The 18489-nt window shown below is 41.5% G+C and overlaps 3 protein-coding genes across 3 annotated transcripts; 2 read left to right on the forward strand and 1 right to left on the reverse strand.

Annotated features, from left to right (window-relative positions):
- Positions 1–2092: 2092 nt before the first annotated feature.
- si:dkey-51e6.1 (uncharacterized protein LOC558617 homolog) lies at positions 2093–3059 on the reverse strand. The gene is made up of 3 exons (XM_047586519.1): positions 2848–3059; positions 2402–2526; positions 2093–2303 (listed from the first exon to the last, which is right to left on the reverse strand). Exons 1-3 carry the CDS (start codon positions 2987–2989, stop codon positions 2211–2213), a joined length of 360 nt encoding a protein of 119 aa, XP_047442475.1. The 5' UTR covers positions 2990–3059; the 3' UTR covers positions 2093–2210.
- A 2521-nt stretch (positions 3060–5580) lies between these two features.
- Positions 5581–9392, forward strand: sele (selectin E). The gene is made up of 12 exons (XM_047586515.1): positions 5581–5734; positions 5843–5903; positions 6031–6435; positions 6524–6628; positions 6712–6903; positions 7035–7226; positions 7350–7538; positions 7623–7805; positions 7955–8158; positions 8279–8458; positions 8561–8693; positions 8786–9392. Exons 1-12 carry the CDS (start codon positions 5732–5734, stop codon positions 8844–8846), a joined length of 1908 nt encoding a protein of 635 aa, XP_047442471.1. The 5' UTR covers positions 5581–5731; the 3' UTR covers positions 8847–9392.
- Positions 9393–15812: 6420 nt separating this feature from the next.
- Positions 15813–18416, forward strand: LOC125009029 (E-selectin-like). Its single transcript, XM_047586518.1, has 6 exons — positions 15813–15830; positions 15937–16006; positions 16934–17044; positions 17165–17344; positions 17447–17579; positions 17672–18416. Exons 2-6 carry the CDS (start codon positions 15937–15939, stop codon positions 17730–17732), a joined length of 555 nt encoding a protein of 184 aa, XP_047442474.1. The 5' UTR covers positions 15813–15830; the 3' UTR covers positions 17733–18416.
- Positions 18417–18489: the final 73 nt, after the last annotated feature.

An 18489-nucleotide genomic window follows, 5' to 3' on the forward strand; every position in this document is an offset into this window, starting at 1 on the left:
CCACGTATGGGATGGCATTTAGAATACCTAAAATCCGTCATCCGAGTTAGGGTTCTTGCCTGTTTACAAGGAGTTTCCATTCTCACAAAGTTGGGAAAACATGTTTTCTGTAACAACTTCTACTGAGAAATTCTCAGGCTGCTTATCTATTGCGACATGGTAATAAACTGAATCACAATTTCCTAGAAATCGATTGAGATGTGCAGTAGTGAATTTAGAGACTACATACAGAGTTGGGCGATATTTATAACAGGGGTCTGGAATTTCTGTTGACTCGACTTCACTCCATATTCATTGTCCGGCAGGCTATTGTTTCACTGATATGATCTTGACTATGCAAGAAAACCGTGCTGCCCTTGCGGTGGCTCCTTTTCCCAACAGCTTGAGGTGTGAGCTGCTGCTGCTGCAGGAAGTGACAAACCCCTGTTTCAGGAAACAAGACCCTGCACTGATGCCTATCTCTCTTCAGATGAGGTATATTGAAAATTGTATGTGCGCCATTTGTTGATCATTTTCCAGATTAGAATAGTATCAGAATTGATTAGTCTTAACGTAAAACAAAAACAAGCACAGTGAGGTTAGTAGTAGTAATTTTTCTTTCTCTTTTTTTCTCTCTTTTTTAAAAAAAATTTTTCTTGTCTGGTCCAAAACAGACTTCATGTAGCAAAATGTAGCTTGTCTTTGAGTTATTTCTATTATTACAACCAAATCTAAATCTATTATAGCTGATCTTCTTTTTCTATGTGAGAGAGAATATGCTGTTGATTGGTAAAGATTACAAAGGCCCCTTACTAGATTATAGAATTAAGCCTTTCAGACATGACATAATAATACAGACATATTGTGGTTTGGTCACAAGTCTACTGTTTCATGTGAAAAGAAAGTCCTAATTAAATTTTTACTGTAAATGCATTTTCCGAGAAGAGGGTTGAGCTTAAGTCAAGGCTTCTACTTCACTTGCTGACCTCCCTGTTTGTAGATAATGGAAAGGTTATCAGTCTACAGGAAACTGCCTCTGGATAGGGATACAAGCAGGAAGGAAGATGTATTTTGTTTTTCTTTTTTAAGGTCACAGGGTAACTGGCAGAATGCACAGTGTCAGTGTCTCCTAATGAGGGTCAAGGAGAACGGAGCCTTCACAGATGGGAGCTAATTCTGTCTCTGTTGCATGCCACTCTTTTTCTAAAGGTTTTCTTGCCATAAAATGCATAGTGAGTCACAACCAAAAACAATGTATACTGTAAGGAATGCGCCCATGTGTCTCACATGGGAAAAACCCAGTGGAGGAGGACTCTCAGGCTAACAAAAACATTCTCATTTACTGGAAACAGGATAATTATCGCTACGAAATCTGTCATCATTCCATACCGCATACTTATCCTAGCAAACGTGAGAACTAAACATTTTATCAAAACAGCTACATCCACGTTCCTTTTAAAGTCACCTGAACAGGTGCCACAGATGACTGTTTGTGGTCTGTTTTCTACTTTAGAATACACCTCAAGATATGGAGTATGACATTTTCTTGTATTTCAATTGCATTTTATGGCTGCACCTGCAACAGGTCAAAAGTCTTATTAATTCTTTTGAAATATCTCCCCATCTATGTTGAAACTGACCTGGTTTGAAACCTTAAATGCTAAATATAGATGTGGAAGGAGCAAGAGAAACTATGAGTCAGCTCAGGCTATTTTCTCTGTTTGCCACCATGGTTGCTTGTTTTTTTTATCCTGGTGGTTTTCAGATAGGGATTTATTTATTTTTTGTATAATTGCCTGTGAATGGCTTTGGAAGTTTGTTTGATGTTTATCGTGATACACAAATGAAACTGTAGATGCATAGCTGGGAACAAAAGGTGCTGTTTTTTTTTTTAAACAAAACTTTCCCCAACAGGATATGTCAGTGATTCCAAGTGGCTCACCCTTTCCTGTACGGAGTTTACGCTTGGCAAAGAGACCAACTGAAATTAGACCAATCAAACACAAAGCAAAAAAAAAAAACTTTCTATTCTGGGTAATCTTGCAGATTTCATCTTTCAGATTTTGGATGTATGATGTATCCTGCCTTCCTTTGCAGATATACAAGCAAACAGTTAAATGCTGAAGTACTGTTTATTGACTGTTAAAGCATTACTGTGTGGTTTCCGTATTGGATCAGATAAATAAAGGCAGACATTTGAAAGGAGATGGTGTTTTATGCTGCTTTGTTCCTTATTTTTTGTCGTCAGACCAGGAGATCTCATAATCGGCGAAGGACGTCTTCAGCTTCTCCACAGACACAGAGTGGTCTGCTTTGCCAAAGGCCTGAAAACAAATGAGAGAGCATTGACATTCACAAATGATCTATCACTGAGGAGACATTCGAGTCCGCCTTCCACACGTTTCGATTCAAATGAACTCACAGTTGATTCTCCAAACACCCTGAGTTTTTTCTCTGGGCTGTTGTGCTCTATCTTCCCTCCTCCAAGGCACTGACACTCCATCCCCAAGGCCTCCATGGCTGGAGCGACCTTTTCAAATATATGATCTGCAGATTTTGGAAGCAAACGAAAGCTGTAATCTAGTTTAGTTGCAGGACAGTCAAATACCTGGAAGCAATCGGCTAATGTAACAATTTACTTGAACTTCTGCTGCATCCAGTTTAGGCAATAAATAAATAAATACTAAGACTGGAAAGCTTCCCATGTCCCTGCGCAGTTCTAATGCATGCTATACGTTTGGAGAATGCAAATGTTGTAGAACTGCGTAAATATTGCAACAGCACAAATGATCAGTTTTGATCTGCATGTCATCTGAACTCACGCACTTGGTGCAACCACTGCAAACTCTAGTCTAGTCACGGACTTACTGTGATACTCTGCACTTTTTGTGCCTCGGACTATGTCTTTGTGCACATCGCCATCTTTCACTTTCACTCTGACCAGTATATACTTAAACGTTCCCTCTGGATCAATCTCTACATCGGGGATTTTAGCCAGAGCGTCTGCCATGGTGAACCGAAACTGCTCAGGTGTACTGACCACCGACGAGAGAGTGCGTCTACAAAATTGACTTTATATGGATCAGAATTCTATTTCCTGTCTTAAAGAGACAGACCATTTACAATCGTGGCTGCGGCCATAAATATGCAGGCGAATACTGCGCTCGCACGCTGGCGCACCCATGTGGCAGTAAGCGGGAGCAGTTCTAATTTTAAGGCCGTGTAGGAACCATTGACCCTACCCTACGGCCTAAAATCTGATGGTGATGATGATGATGATGATCAGCCCCACATCTTGACTCTCCTCCCACTTTCCCCTGGATGATCAGTTCATCTTGTGGTTACTGGACTTTTTAACCGATAACACCTTCTTCGACCGACAACACACCTCCACTGGCAGAGGACAAGCAGTTATAGAAGATGAGAAGGAGAATATTTTTTTTTTAGAGAGTTTCATCATCATCATAGCCTGTAGCAACCAAACAACAACCTTAGTGCCTCAAAAATAGCAAAAATAAAATAAGTTTTCAAAGAAGCATAAGCAATAATAAATGAGTGATTCAAAATGTACTTTCATGCTTTCTTTCTTTCTTTCTTTCTTTCTTTCTTTGAGCCCAAAGAACGGAGATCACTGATATGACCCAACTGGGAAAATTCATTGCTCAACCTGAGAGTGTTTGTATTTCCTGTCTTCCAAATGGGTAATTTCCTGTAGCCAGAAAACTAATTTCCCCTGGCACCTATCTGGACGGTCACAGGTCTGGATGAAAGTTTTTGGTTCATGAGCAGATTCAAGCAGAAGTTGTTTTTTTGATATGGGTGGATACATCTCAGTTTGTTCGGTGGTCTCCTGAACCAGGGATCCATCCAATGTTTATTCATTTTGGAACCTAGTTTATCAGACAGCCGCACACTTCTCCTCAAGGACTGTGTTATCATGCCAAATAAGAGTGATAGATAATAGTGGAGTTAAATGATTTTTTCTTTGCAGGGGTTATTGTGCATTGACTATGTCCCCAAATGACGCCTGCATTTATTATATAAAGAACACTTTTAAATGCATGATAAATAGTCTAGGTCAGCAATATGTAGCTTTTTCTTGGCTTTTCTTCAATTTGAGTCAATCAGAGAGCTTATATTATTTCTCTGGAGAAGGCATGGAGGTTAAGAGATGTCAAACAATAGTGGCTACTGTCCAGTGTCTCATTTCCAAGAGGAAGGATGTAAACTGTCACTTCTAGAAACACGGGCAGCCGGCAGGCGCCTCCACTTCTACAAAACACATTTCCCATCCCTTGACACTCATTAACGTGCATTTTTACTCATGTGCGGCTGTCCCTTTTTTTCTCTGCAGAACACTTTCTTTGACTGGACATGTCAGTTCATTTCCTCTCGGTCTATTGCCGGCGAGCACATTTTGTACTACTGTTATAAGTAGGCATCAGCCGGAATGAATCATAGAACACATTCATGGAGTTTGGACTGGCTCTAATGGAAGTTACTCTTTCATCAAAGATAATACCCCTTGTCTTTGTTTGTGGAACTATATATTTGAGTTTCAAGTCCAAGAAAGAATGCGGGCTGAAATCTCTCTGTATTACTGCTTTATCAGCTCAGAGGATTTCCGTGCTTTATTTAATATGAGCATATGCCGGTGAATGTCTCCTTTCCAGTTCAGCACATTAGTAGATACATTATCTTAATTATTTCAATTCTATGTTGAAATAAAACTGCTAAGGCAGCTATGAAGAATGTTTTAATAAACATCTCATACTCGAGACTGAATTCAAAATGTAGAAATACACACATCACAAAACACAAATCCTGCATGGACACCCTCAGATAGTTCACCCATATGAGTCTAGGACAACAGTATCCTCAGATTTTGTCACTGACATCTTTATGAAATCTTTCAATATGGAATGGTGAGATTTTAAAGTAAGTAAGTAAGTAACATCATGAGGATGAAATGTTCCTTTTAAACAAACAGTTTCATACATGCGTTGGCTCATGGTCATTTGGAGGTTGCACTGTGCTGGTGTTGAACTTCACTGCATTATATGCAGAGCGGACAAAATAACAGAAACAGTTCAACATCACCATGAAGTAAATCTTCCAAAGGTAGGTTTTCATTTAAAACAAACAAACAAACAAAAAACAGTTCATCATAATAATAATAAAGTAATGACTGTTGAAACTGAAGGGCTTTATATATCTTTTAGTGGGGTTGTGTCAAACAATAGATGGTGATTTATTCATCTACGCTCAAATGAATGCAAAAAGTAGAAAGTATAATATTTGTTATTATTCATGTAAGTACAAGAATTACAAATACTGGTGTGAAGTATAATGTCAGAGTATTCAAAATCATTCTTAAAAGCATTACCTGTGAAAATAATAATGATAACATACGATTTAAAAAAAAAAAAAAAAACATTAACAGAGGATTCTACTTAAAAGAAAAGATTTATTTATTTATTTTTTTTTTTGCTTCATGGTGTGAAGCAAAAACTGAGAGGAAAACTGTCTGGACTCCAGGAGGATGGGGCAGTAGTGGAGGGGGTGTGGGGAATTCCACTGAAATGTTGAACCGTGATGAAAGCTTCCAGGGAACCTGGACCGGCCCCCTGACCGTTATAAAAGCAGGCACCTCAGCTCACAGAACTCAGAGTCATCTCTCCTCAGACACACTGAGACTGACACAGAAAAAAAACAAAGAATCCTCCAGAGATTATCGTGCAGACCACTTAAAATGGTGAGTGTAGAGATATCAATTTAAATGTTACTGTCTTTAGTGCAAATTCATTCAGTTACAGATTATGATATGGTCTAAATTTATCTAATTTTTATTACGTTTTTACAGGAGTTCCACTTTGGATATAAGAGCTCTGCCTCACGGATCAGCCTGACCTTCTTATGTTCAAGTATGTGCATCTAGTGTAAACAGAACTTTAATTTTTCTGCTCTCAACTTTTAGACCCAGACAGAACTTTTTGAAATCTATCCTTGTTGTTTCACCATCTAATGCGCACCTCTGTTCTTCACCCTCAGTGCTGTGCATGTGGACTAGTGTAGAGTGCTGGTCTTACTACTACTCAAATACCACTATGACTTGGCAAGATGCTAGAGCCTGGTGCAAGCAGCACTACACCGACATGGTGGCAATCCAGAACCAGGAGGAGATTAAGCATCTTAACGAATGGCTGCCCAGGAAAGACACATACTACTGGATTGGGATCCGCAAAATCAATGATGTTTGGACCTGGATAGGCACCAACAAGTCCCTCACACCAGAAGCAACTAACTGGGCAAAAGGTGAACCAAACAATGGCAAAGCAGGGTCAAGTTCAGGAACAAATGAGGACTGTGTGGAGATGTACGTGAAAAGGCACCAGTCCCCAGGCAAGTGGAATGATGAGAGGTGCGAGAAAAAGAAGACTGCTCTATGCTACACAGGTGAGTGAAGGTCTGGGACTGAGATACTAGAGCACCTCATTTTGGGTTTTAAGCACGAGATATTTACATTTCCCTTTTCCTTTCTCAGCTGCTTGTAAGACTGACTCCTGCCTCCATGGAGAATGTGTCGAAACCATCAACAGCCACAAATGTCAATGCTTCGAAGGCTTTCGAGGAGACAAGTGTGAAGAGAGTAAGAAAATAAAGTGGCATCACTCTAGTTTTAAGCCACCTACAAGACTTTAAATCTAACCCCGTTTCCTTTGTTGTTGGCAGTTGTTAAGTGTGACGATGACAAGGTGACCATCCCAAATAATGGAAGTGTAAACTGCACTCACAAGTACAAAGATTTCTCCTACGACTCCTCTTGCAAGTATTCCTGTGACGAGGGATACCAGCTGAGTATGCCAAGACCTCTGAGATGCACCGCCACAGGGAGCTGGTCAGAGCAGCCTCCTAAGTGTGAACGTGAGTCCACCAATATTATCAGGATTTTTAATTTCATAATGATCAAGCAGGCAACTAAAATTCTGATCAACTAAAGTCTATTACCAGAGTGATGAAGTCTTCTCTAAAGCTTTTTGTTGTGTCGTCTGCAGTGGTTCGTTGTCAGGAGCTCTCTCACCCTGAAAGAGGATCCATGGTCTGCTCTGACCCCCTGGGCCCCTACAGTTACCAGTCCACCTGCGACTTTACCTGTGATGAAGGCTATGTGCTGACTGGTTCCCCATCAAACACTCTGCAGTGTGAGGCGTCAGGAAGGTGGAATGGCTCACAGCCAACTTGTGTTGGTAAGGCTACATTTGATGTTTTAACCTTGTATGTAGCAGTAATATTTTGTACATATGTCATATATTGTAATTTCTATCATAGTGAGTGAATAAAAAGATTTTGCCTTTCTCCCTGTTTTGCAGCCGTCCAGTGCCCTGCTCTCGGGGACCTAGAGAAGGGCTCTGTTAGCTGTGGAGATGCGACCGATACAAGGTTCAGCTTTGGAAACACCTGCAGCTTCACTTGTAACCCCGGCTACCACCTGGTGGGGCAGAGCAACGTGACATGCACATCTGCAGCTGAGTGGAGTGAACAGATGCCTCAGTGTGAAGGTAAAAATCCAACCATGGTCTATACATTTAAAAAGACGTCTTGTTTTGTAACTAGTCAGTAAATATGTGTTTTTATTTGTGTAGAGATCACTTGCCAGAATCCGGAGGGATCTCGCCTCATCACACAGTGCAGCAAACCTTTGTCTGAACTGAGGCCAAACTCTACCTGCAGCTTCAGCTGTGAACCAGGCTTTGAATTGAAGGGAGCGCACACCACTAAGTGTTCAGAGCATGGACTGTGGAGCTCAGCCATACCTACTTGCAAAGGTCAGTAAGCCTTTCTTTCCCCACATTAGTCTGTTATATTAATCACTGTTTACTCACCACAGCAGTTTCCCAGTCTTTTTTTTTTTTTTTGCAATTTTCTGCTGTATCATCTCATCTTTTTTTTTTTTTTTCCACATTTTGTTCTGTAGCACGACAATGTCCGGCTCCAGAGCTCTCAACCAGCATTCGGATGAACTGCAGCCCTCTGACTCCATCCGTTTCACTCAGCAACACCCACCCAGTTGGCGTCATCTGCACTTTTAGCTGTGATGAAGGCCATGAGCTGCAAGGCGAATCCAGCATGGAATGTTCTCTCCAAGGCCAATGGAGCATCACACCACCAACCTGCACAGGTATGCATGTTACCTCCACTATATGTGCTGTGCTACTTTATCTGCATGCTCAAAATGTGGTGACATTAAAAAAAAGATACAGTTTCTCAACATGAGATCTCTCACTGTCTTTTTCAACAGCTGTAAGATGTCTGGCGCTTGAGTCTCCGGAAAACGGTCATGTGAACTGTTCAAACAGTGAGCCAGTTTACAACACACAGTGCTCCTTCACATGTGATCAAGATTTCTCCTTAGAGGGACATGAGCTGCTGACTTGTGATCATCATGGCAACTGGACAGGCGAAAAGCCCACCTGTCAAGGTAAAAAACAAAAAAGGCCAAAAAAGTAAAATGTAATAAACTATGCTATATACAGTTAAACTAAACATGTAAAATTATTCACATGTCTAAATATTTTCACAGCTCCCTCAGCTCCAGTTGCTGCTGTTGCCTCTGGTGTGGCAGCAGGGGGCACTGCCTTATTATCTGGCATCTCTCTGGCTTTGTGGATCTTGAAACGACTGAAGCAGAGGGGAAGCAAGTTTGAGCTGAACAGGTTAGTTAAGTAGGTTTCTTTAATGGCACATTTTTCTTTTAAAATATTTGTTAAGAATAGCAGTGCTCATCACGTTCTGTCTTCTCTTCCAGCAACTCCGACATAGATCCACCCCCACAGGTCTACAAAAACAGCATCGACAGCCTCATTTAAATTGCATTCTTACAAGGACAGCATTGTAAACATAACTACATATTCATCATAGTAATGTGAATATTTTTTACCATTAGCATGAAATGTGTTAGCAGGTAAAACCATTTTGTCAGAGCAGTCATTTGTGAGGAAGTTTTCTTTAGACTTTTGCATGAACATAAGATCCATGGTTGCTCTGTAAAGTTGTTCAGACATGTATTTCCTCCCCAGGGGAGTTTTAAATGGAACACATTGTTCTAAATTGTGCTGGAAATGTGGCTCTATTCTTGTCACTGTAAACGATAAATAGCATTGAGGGTGGATTGTCATGTCACTGCGGAACTGTGAATACGTTCACTATATTGATCACAGTATTTATGTGCTATTTATTTAATATGCCTATTCCATAAGAAATGTTACAGATATCTCTATGTCTAAAGCAGCACCGACTTTTACTGAACTTGTAACAACTCAACCTATCATGTTTTATATCTGAATCTGTCCATGTTTGTTCTGGTATTTGCACAAACCAAATAAACTCTGTTAAATAAAAACTGTAATATCCTGTTCTGTTTTTTTTTTTTGTGGTACAAAGGTTCAGTCAACCTTGATGGCTCAGTCATCATCTCTACACAAAAACAATCTGTTCCCACATTTTGAGCAATGGCATTCATCCTGATGTTGCGAGACATGCATTCTCCTAGAGATCCGGGAAGAAACCTTTTGAAAAACAGCGCATACCTATTGTCTGTGTTTGTCGTCCTCCTCATTTTAAAGGTCGGCGCAGAGTAGTTAGATAACAGTGAGAGTGCCTGAGTACCACCCTGGGCGTGTCCGGTCGCTCCGTCACGCTGGGGCTGGGGGGGCTGTGGGGGGTGAGATCTCCGTCCGCCTTGGGGGCACCCCTGCCACCCCGGGGGGTGGATGGGGGGGTAGCTGATGCCATTGCTCGGCTGGTCGGTGTTGGTTCTTCGGGGTTTCCTGGGGGTCTGTCGCATCCTGGTTGCTGTTCTGGGCTGGGGGAGGGGTCTGGTCGGGGGACTTCCTGAGTCCTGGGGGCCCTCGCCCCGTCTGTGGGTCCCATGGGCAGCTGTTGCGCCTTGGCCCTGCTGCCGGGGACTTGGCCCTCACTTGCCTGCCTCCTAAATTGCACTCACCTCACACTCCACCATACACTATGTCGCCCATTACAACCAAGGCTAGATACACCACACACACCCATCCCAAGTTTTTAATGCACCTCACCTTAGGGGTCCACCCAGGATCGGTCAGGGTCAGGGCAGGCTGCAGGACAGTAGTGTGCTGCAGTCCTCTGACCCACCTGACCCTCCTGTTTGCCCCTGTCTTAATGCACCACACCACATCCAGGGTCACAGGGTCACGGTGTAGGGGCTTGCTTCCTCATCAGGGACTGAGGAAGCACAGTAATAGGGACACTGTCACTTTTCATTATCCATTGGCACGGCTTGGGGGGCCTGGTCCTCCGCTAGCAGGGGGATCTTGGGCTGGCGGTCTGTGGCCCCACGGCCGTTGGTAGGGGTACCTACCTAGGTTCTCTGGTGTCCTCTTGGCCTGGCTTTGTCTCCTGGTGCTGCGTGGCGACGGGTTCGTGGGGGCTTCCTTGGGTACCCGGTTGTTCTGGTATCGACTGGTTCAGGTGGTGGCTTGGTGCTTCCCCTCTCCCTTCGATGGGGGGCTGGGGTCTCTCCCTGGCGGATGGGGGTTCTCTCTTCCCGTGGTCTCCCTGGCCCAGGTGCGCCAGGGGCATGGGGCCGGCTCCCTGGCCCCCCGGCTCGGTTGGCCCGTCCCTGGTTGGGCGCTGGGCCGGTGCCCGTCTGCGGGGGCTTTGCTGGACTCCTGGGGGAGTCCTCTCGGCTGGAGAGGTGTCCATGGCTGCCCGCCGGGCGGGGGGTGTTGGCGGCGGTGGGTGGACGGGCTGCGGTGGCTGGGGGGTGTGGGGGGTATGGAGGGCTGCTCTGGCCTGCACCGACTTGTGCTCGCTTGGTTGGTCTGGGGGTGTTGGTCATCGCTCGCCATCTACGCTGGGGTGTGGCTTGCCCCGTGGCTACGGTGGTTCTCTGGTCCTGTCACCCATGCGCCCCACACTGGGGTGGAGGCTCTCGGGCGCTGGGGCTTCTGACCTGACTCTGGGCCCTGGTAATGATCTCACTCATATTTAGGAAATGCCCACATGCATGTGTGTTGTCACCTGCCAGCCCGTGCTGGATCACATCAAAAAGAATTGATGAGTCCCGGCTATTAAGGGCTGGATTATTGTTTTCACTCTATCACCACGTGCCCTATGGCAGACTTCTCTCCTTCCATTGAGACACCCTTACCCCCCTGGACTCTCTCATCTCTCCAGAGATGACTGTACCCAGTCATACTTGAGTGAGGTGACTTGGGAAGCACAGAACCCTGCACTCCACTAGTTCCTACTAGCACCACATGTATCTCCTCCACTGTCCATCCTTCTACATCTTTTCTTTCCTTTGTTCCCCCCCTCTATCCACTGAGGTGTAGCACTGCCCTCCCTGCCACACAAGGTCACTACACTCAATAAAGATCAACAGGACAGTTCTCAGGGAGGGCTGGTGATGGTCACACTCACGCACTGAAGTAATAAAGCTTTCAGCTGCAAGAATATAACTGCATCAACCTCATATAATGTTGACACCCTGTGGTGTTCAACTATGCAGACAAATGCAGACAAAAAAAGAAAAAAAAAAAAAAAAAAAAAGATAACAGTGAGAGTTATGTGAGGAAGGAAGAAATATAGTGCTGGGGTAATCATTTTTTCCCAGATCATCAACATTGTTTGTTTGAATGTAGTTGGTGTCTACCTCGTCAGCAGCTTAGCAGGACCAGAAAAAAGTCTGATATGTTACATCAGGCTGACAGCCACTGCTTTGTCTCTCTCTCTCTCTTTAACTCCTTCCCTCTGTGACTTTGCTGTTACGGTATTATTGTCAAATTCAGTTGAATATGTCAGGAAGCAGACATCCAATGTCACCGTTGGATTAATGCTGCTATGTGACCGTTACATGAAGTTCACTTCCAAGTATAACATGACATTAAATCATTCAGCAAACCATTCATCACATTCATTCAGTCTGTACAGTAAACATCCAGGTATTCTACGATAATGTCGGTCTCAGTAGCCAAACAGAAAATATAAAAGCCTGACACTCATTCCTAGCTGCACTGTAATATTGCAATATTGCACTGTAACTTGCAGTGCTGGGTTTTAATCTTTCATGTGTGACACAATTAGGAAACAATTCCAGTTATGTAAGAAATATCATTTTAAGTAATTTTCATGATTGGTATTCATTGATACTCACATTGCTACTTATTTCTCCTTAGACAAACAGCCTGGCAACTTACTGAAAATTGACAGGAATTAGTAAGAGCGATCATGTTACTCCAGTTTTAACTTCTCTTCAATGACTCCCTTTAAAATCCAGAATTGAACTTAAAATCCTCCTCCTTATATACAAGGCACTGAAAGGCCTAGCTCCATCACATGTGAAGGACCTTGTTGCACCATATTGTCCCAACAGAACAGTACGATCTCAAATTGCAGGTCTACTTGTGGTTCCTAGAGTTTTCAGAAGAGTGGGAGGTAGAGCCTTCAGCTATCAGACTCCTCTCCTGTGAAACCAGCTTCCAGTTTGGGTTCGGGAGGCAGACACCGTCTCTACTTTTAAGGTCAGGCCTAAGACTTTCCTTTTTGACAAAGCTTGTAGTCAGAGCTGCACTTAACTATCCCTTAGTTATGCTGCTATAGGCCTAGGCTTGTGCATGTTAAAAAGAACATGCAATTTTTCCCACATTTAGTTACTTTTTTTTTTATCACATTTACCAAATGTTAAATCTAAATGTTAAATGTTGAATCTAAAACATTAAATATAAATGTAAATAATACATTCAAATTTTTAAATGTAAATGTTAAATCTAAATGTTAATGTTAAATCCAATTGTTAAAAGTAGCGCATGGTGAAACTAAATATTTAGCTAATATGTTAATATGCGCATTTGTTTTGATTCTGAAGTGTTGCACTCTGTGCTGAACATTTACTATCCACATCATCCAAAAACTAATGCTCCTGCACCAGAGCCAATTAATTTAAAAAGCATGTAAGAGCTCACTGTCATTATAATTTTTATATTGTAAAACCTTACTGCACTGGTGTTTTATTTTTATATTAACTTTTCAGGGCTCCATCAGGATAAACAAGGTTGCATCAACAACAAAACTGAATATTCCAGTATTGCTTCAAAAGCTAACTGTGGTTCATCGTGTCAGACCGTGACTGTGAAGGATAGATTTAGCAGGTGTGTTATACAGGAGAAGAACAGCTACAGTTCAGCAAGTAGGCCTACCTTGTGTCCAAATTTCAAGTGTCTACCGATGCCTCCTGAGAGCTCCATGAGCGATGACTGTATTATGTACAAAACCAAAGGAAGCACCTTAATCCAGCTACACCCTTGATCCTGTAAGGAGGTACTTGAAGTTGACTGTGTCAGCAACATATTGCATATGTTGAATCTAAAACATTAAATCTAAATGTAAATATTAAATTTAAATATTACATGTAAATGTTAAATCTAAATGTTAGATCTGGTGTTTATATATTAGTAAACATCTCGCCCAAAGATTAAAAGCACAACTACTTGAGTTTGCTGAGTGTGCTTTCCCTGCTAGAGACAGTGGGATACAGCTGGTGCAGTACCATGTTCAGAGCTGGTGGAGCAGTGATAAGACATTTCTGTCCAGATACAATAGCATTAGCTTTAGGATGATGTGGATTGTAAATGTCCAGCAGACAGTGCAGCGCTGCAGAATCAAAACAAATGCGCTTTGCACCGAGCACGTTGATCGCTAACTAATTGAACAAAGAGTCGGCTGCATGTGCTGCTAGTTTTAGTGAGTTAAATAGATAGTTTTACCTTCACACTTCAGTCAGTGAAGGACAGCACGGAGAGGGAAATCTCCGACTGGCGCGGTCCCACCACACCACAGCTCAGAATGAAGCTTGTATTTTGGTACTTCCGCTGAACAGCAGCGTGAATTGGCATATTAGCTAAATATTTAGTTTCACCAAGCAACATTCAGATTTAGCATTTCACATTTAGATTTAACATTTAGATTTTAGATTTAACATTTAGATTTTAGATTTAACATTTAGATTTAAATTTAACATTTAGATTTAAATTTAACATTTAGTAAATGTGATGAATGTGACAAATTCTTTAGTGTTTTGGAGCTAAATGTAGGAAAAATTGCGTGTTCATTTCAACATGGGCAACTCCATGCCCCTCCACCTCTTGACCACTTGAAATTTTTTCTACAGCTATAAAATGCACACATTCTTAAGTGCCTGGTTTCCATCACTATAACTACTCGTCCTATAGTCAAGAGATGTACAATGGTGGTGGAGTCACACTGACCATTCAGAAGTTTTAGTCATTTGTGAAACAACACACAATTTACAGGCACACCTGAATTCAGTAAACAACAAGATCATCTAAGGAATAGTTGTATATAGTGGCACATATTTACATCTCTTTACAAATTTACTCTCAACTGTCAACTGCACATTTTACTTTTTGACTTATCATTTTGGAAGAATTTTAACTTGGTCATCACAAGCCGAGCATCTGTTTCCTATGCTTCCTGGGGCATGACTGAAGATCATACTCAAAATGCTGATAATAAATGAATCGGCTTGTATGAGCTTTTTTTTTTTTTTTTTTTAAAAAGGAGCCTATTTTAGGAAACTACTGTAAGACTTTACATAACGGACTGGCTGTTTAACCTATTTGTGCTCTCAGCTGTTGAATGCCCCCCTCTGTCTCAGCCTTATGATGGATACCTTAACTGCTCTGGAGGAAGCCAGGGGTACAACACAACCTGTCGGGTCAAATGCAACCTAGGTTTCTTCATGATTGGCCACACTGCTATTACCTGTGGGGCCACCGGGGTCTGGGGTGGACCAAGACCTATTTGCGCAAGTAATTGTGTGAAGTTATAAAAAGTTTCAATAGACATTGAAACAACAATCAGCACTGTGAACCAAGTCCGACCATTTCATGCACTGCTTTTGTTACCTGACAGGGATTCTGCTTCGAGTGGCTCACTAGTTGTCATTATTGTAATCCAGGTCAACACACGGTCAGACCAAGTGCTGCATGATAAAGATCACTGTGTTTTGTTCCCTCAGACTACAAACAGGCTCTGTTGGCTGTAGCTGGGTGTGGGAGCATCTCCACCATCTGCTGCTTCTGTTTTTGCTGGATGGAGCACAGAAAAAGTCAGTGTTTCTCAATTACGCTACACTAAACTAAGAGATTCAACACAGTCTCATTGCAACACACCTCAATAAAGATCTGTTTGCCTGCTCATTTCTCACAGGAAAGAAACTTGCCCAAGGAAGGTCAGTGTTGAAATGAAACATTTGTCTGAAGCAGCTCCACCCTATCCCACACTCTAAGGGTTAGTGCTGAGAGTTTTGCGTTAATGTCAGTCTACTTGTCCTTTACAGGCAGCCTGAGGAGGCAACACGTCCACCCAGCGGTGTGCAGGGATGAACAACCGTGGAACATCATTTATATCTCCTTCAAATGTTTATTTACTCATTTTAATTGTACAATTAATACATAAACCAAAGCACTTTGTCAGATACCCAAGCTTTTATCTAATATACTCACACATTTAATTTAGTGCATGAAGTGATGTAAAGGTCCATGTGACGGTGTATCTCAATCATCAGTCTTGTACTAAGAGTAGATTTTTTTTCACAATAAACGTGAAAGTGTGATACATTATTGATGGATGTCTCTGGGTTTTTTGTGGGTGTGTGATGTGTGTTATGGGTGGCTGAGAGATATCTTCCTGAAAGGAAGCTGTGGTACAAGTGATATTACAAAATTGGCTATTGACTCATTCCCTGGAGGACTAACAATACTCCTTGACTCCTTGTGCGAAAAAGCAAGACAAGAGTACGTGCCTGAAGAAAAATGGTGAGACGTAAAATGTCACTGCAAGTGTTGTGAGAATTTATACTTGACCTTCAGGGAATTCACACTTTTTTTCTATTTTTTTCAGATGGCAGTTGATCTCAGAAGAGTCATGCCTCATCTAATGCTGATAGCTGTTCTGATGGTGTTTGCTCAAGGTGAATCTACAGGATCCAGACACCAAACCCCCCTCGTGTATCAAAAGTAAAATCTTCCAAAGGGACAAAACCATTATAAGAAGAACAGTTCATTATGATAATAATAATAATAACAAAGTAAGGACTGTTGTAACTATTGGGCTTTATATATCTATCAATGGGGATGTGTCAAACAATAGATGGTGATTTATTCATCTATGCTCAAATAAATGTAAAAGGTAGAATATTTATTATTATTTATGCCTGAAATCTGAGTGCTAGTATAAGTATTACAAATGCAGGTATGAAGTACAATTCTGAAGCATTCAAAATAATTCTTAAATGCATTACATGTGACAATAATAATAATATAAGACTTAAAAAAAAGTAACAGATTACACATGTGACTAAAACAGCTGCAGTTTCAAGCCCTGAAAAATACTACTTAATTACTTGAATTACATTACGAGTGGATTGGATAAGGATGCACTAAAGGGGCTCACTCTACCGTACAATTACTACGAATCACTACGAAGTGAAGGGAAACTGACAGATTTATGATCACAATTAAGTCCTTGATGACAGGTTATATGATTAGTAATTTAAACTGATATGCTGGCTGCTTTATATTGAATTTATCTGCATTATTTTATAAAAAAAATAAAAATATATTTTTTTTTTATAGAACAATGGCAAATTATTTAGGGGGGCTAAAGAATATTTTAGCGGTGGGGGGGGGGGGGGGGGGGGTGCTTCAGCCCCCCTAAAACAGGCCTAAGGACGACACTGCTGTAAGCCTTTGTTTCCCCACATTAGTCTGTTCTGTTCTAATCACTGTTTACTCACCACAGCAGTTTCCCAGTCTTTTTTTTTTTTTTTTTTTGTACTTTTCTGGGATGAACTGCAGCCCTCTGACTCCATCCGTTTCACTCTGCAACACCCACCCAGTTGGCGTCATCTGCACTTTTAGCTGTGATGAAGGCCATGAGCTGCAAGGCGAATCCAGCATGGAATGTTCTCTCCAAGGCCAATGGAGCGTCACACCACCAACCTGCACAGGTATGCATGTTACCTCCACTATATGTGCTGTGCTACTTTATCTGCATGCTCAAAATGTGGTGACATTAAAAAAAAGATACAGTTTCTCAACATGAGATCTCTCACTGTCTTTTTCAACAGCTGTAAGATGTCTGGCGCTTGAGTCTCCGGAAAACGGTCATGTGAACTGTTCAAACAGTGAGCCAGTTTACAACACACAGTGCTCCTTCACATGTGATCAAGATTTCTCCTTAGAGGGACATGAGCTGCTGACTTGTGATCATCATGGCAACTGGACAGGCGAAAAGCCCACCTGTCAAGGTAAAAAACAAAAAAGGCCAAAAAAGTAAAATGTAATAAACTACGCTATACACAGTTAAACTAAACATGTAAAATTATTCACATGTCTAAATATTTTCACAGCTCCCTCAGCTCCAGTTGCTGCTGTTGCCTCTGGTGTGGCAGCAGGGGGCACTGCCTTATTATCTGGCATCTCTCTGACTTTGTGGATCTTGAAACGACTGAAGCAGAGGGGAAGCAAGTTTGAGCTGAACAGGTTAGTTAAGCAGGTTTCTTTAATGGCACATCTTTCTTTTAAAATATTTGTTAAGAATAGCAGTGCTCATCGCGTTCTGTCTTCTCTTCCAGCAACTCCGACATAGATCCACCCCCACAGGTCTACAAAAACAGCATCGACAGCCTCATTTAAATTGCATTCTTACAAGGACATTGTAAACATGACTACATACCCATCATAGTAATGTGAATATTTTTTACCATTAGCATGAAACATGTTGGCAGGCTTGAGGATGCTACGGGCAGATGGAGACATGCTCCTGGGGGTTGAAGTTTACATCCCTCCCTGAGCGAACAAGGACACCATACAACACGATCTATGTCACTGTTGTTATGCAACTGACCAGACAAGTGGATCATCTTGGTCACAGTTTTGCCAACTGCTTTTGTACATTTGTTCATAATGCTAATTCTGTAATTTTTTTGATTAGACTGTTTATTTTATTTTACTAGATCATACTTATTTAAATTTAATTTTTTATCTAATCTTGATTTATTTTATCTTTCTTTTTACTTGTGTTTCTTTTATGTAAGAAGCTAAGCTACTTCTAAAATCAATATGGCATTCAGAGCATTGAGGGTGGATTGTCATGTCATTGCGGAACTGTGAATACGTTCACTGTATTATCACAGTATTTATGTGCTATTTATTTAATATGCCTATTACATATGAAATGTTACTCAGATGTCTCTGTATCTAAAGCAGCACCGACTTTTGCTCAACTTGTAACAACTCAGCCTATCATGTTTTATATCTGAATCTGTGCATGTTTGTTCTGGTTTTCGCACAAACCAAATAAACTCTGTTAAATGAAAACTGTAATTTCCTGTTCTGTTTTTCTGCATGTTCCAGCACTGTGACTTATAAAAAGAAACAAAACAACAACAAC

Source organism: Mugil cephalus, chromosome 6 (assembly GCF_022458985.1).
Source record: "Mugil cephalus isolate CIBA_MC_2020 chromosome 6, CIBA_Mcephalus_1.1, whole genome shotgun sequence".
NCBI classification, from domain to species: domain Eukaryota; kingdom Metazoa; phylum Chordata; class Actinopteri; order Mugiliformes; family Mugilidae; genus Mugil; species Mugil cephalus.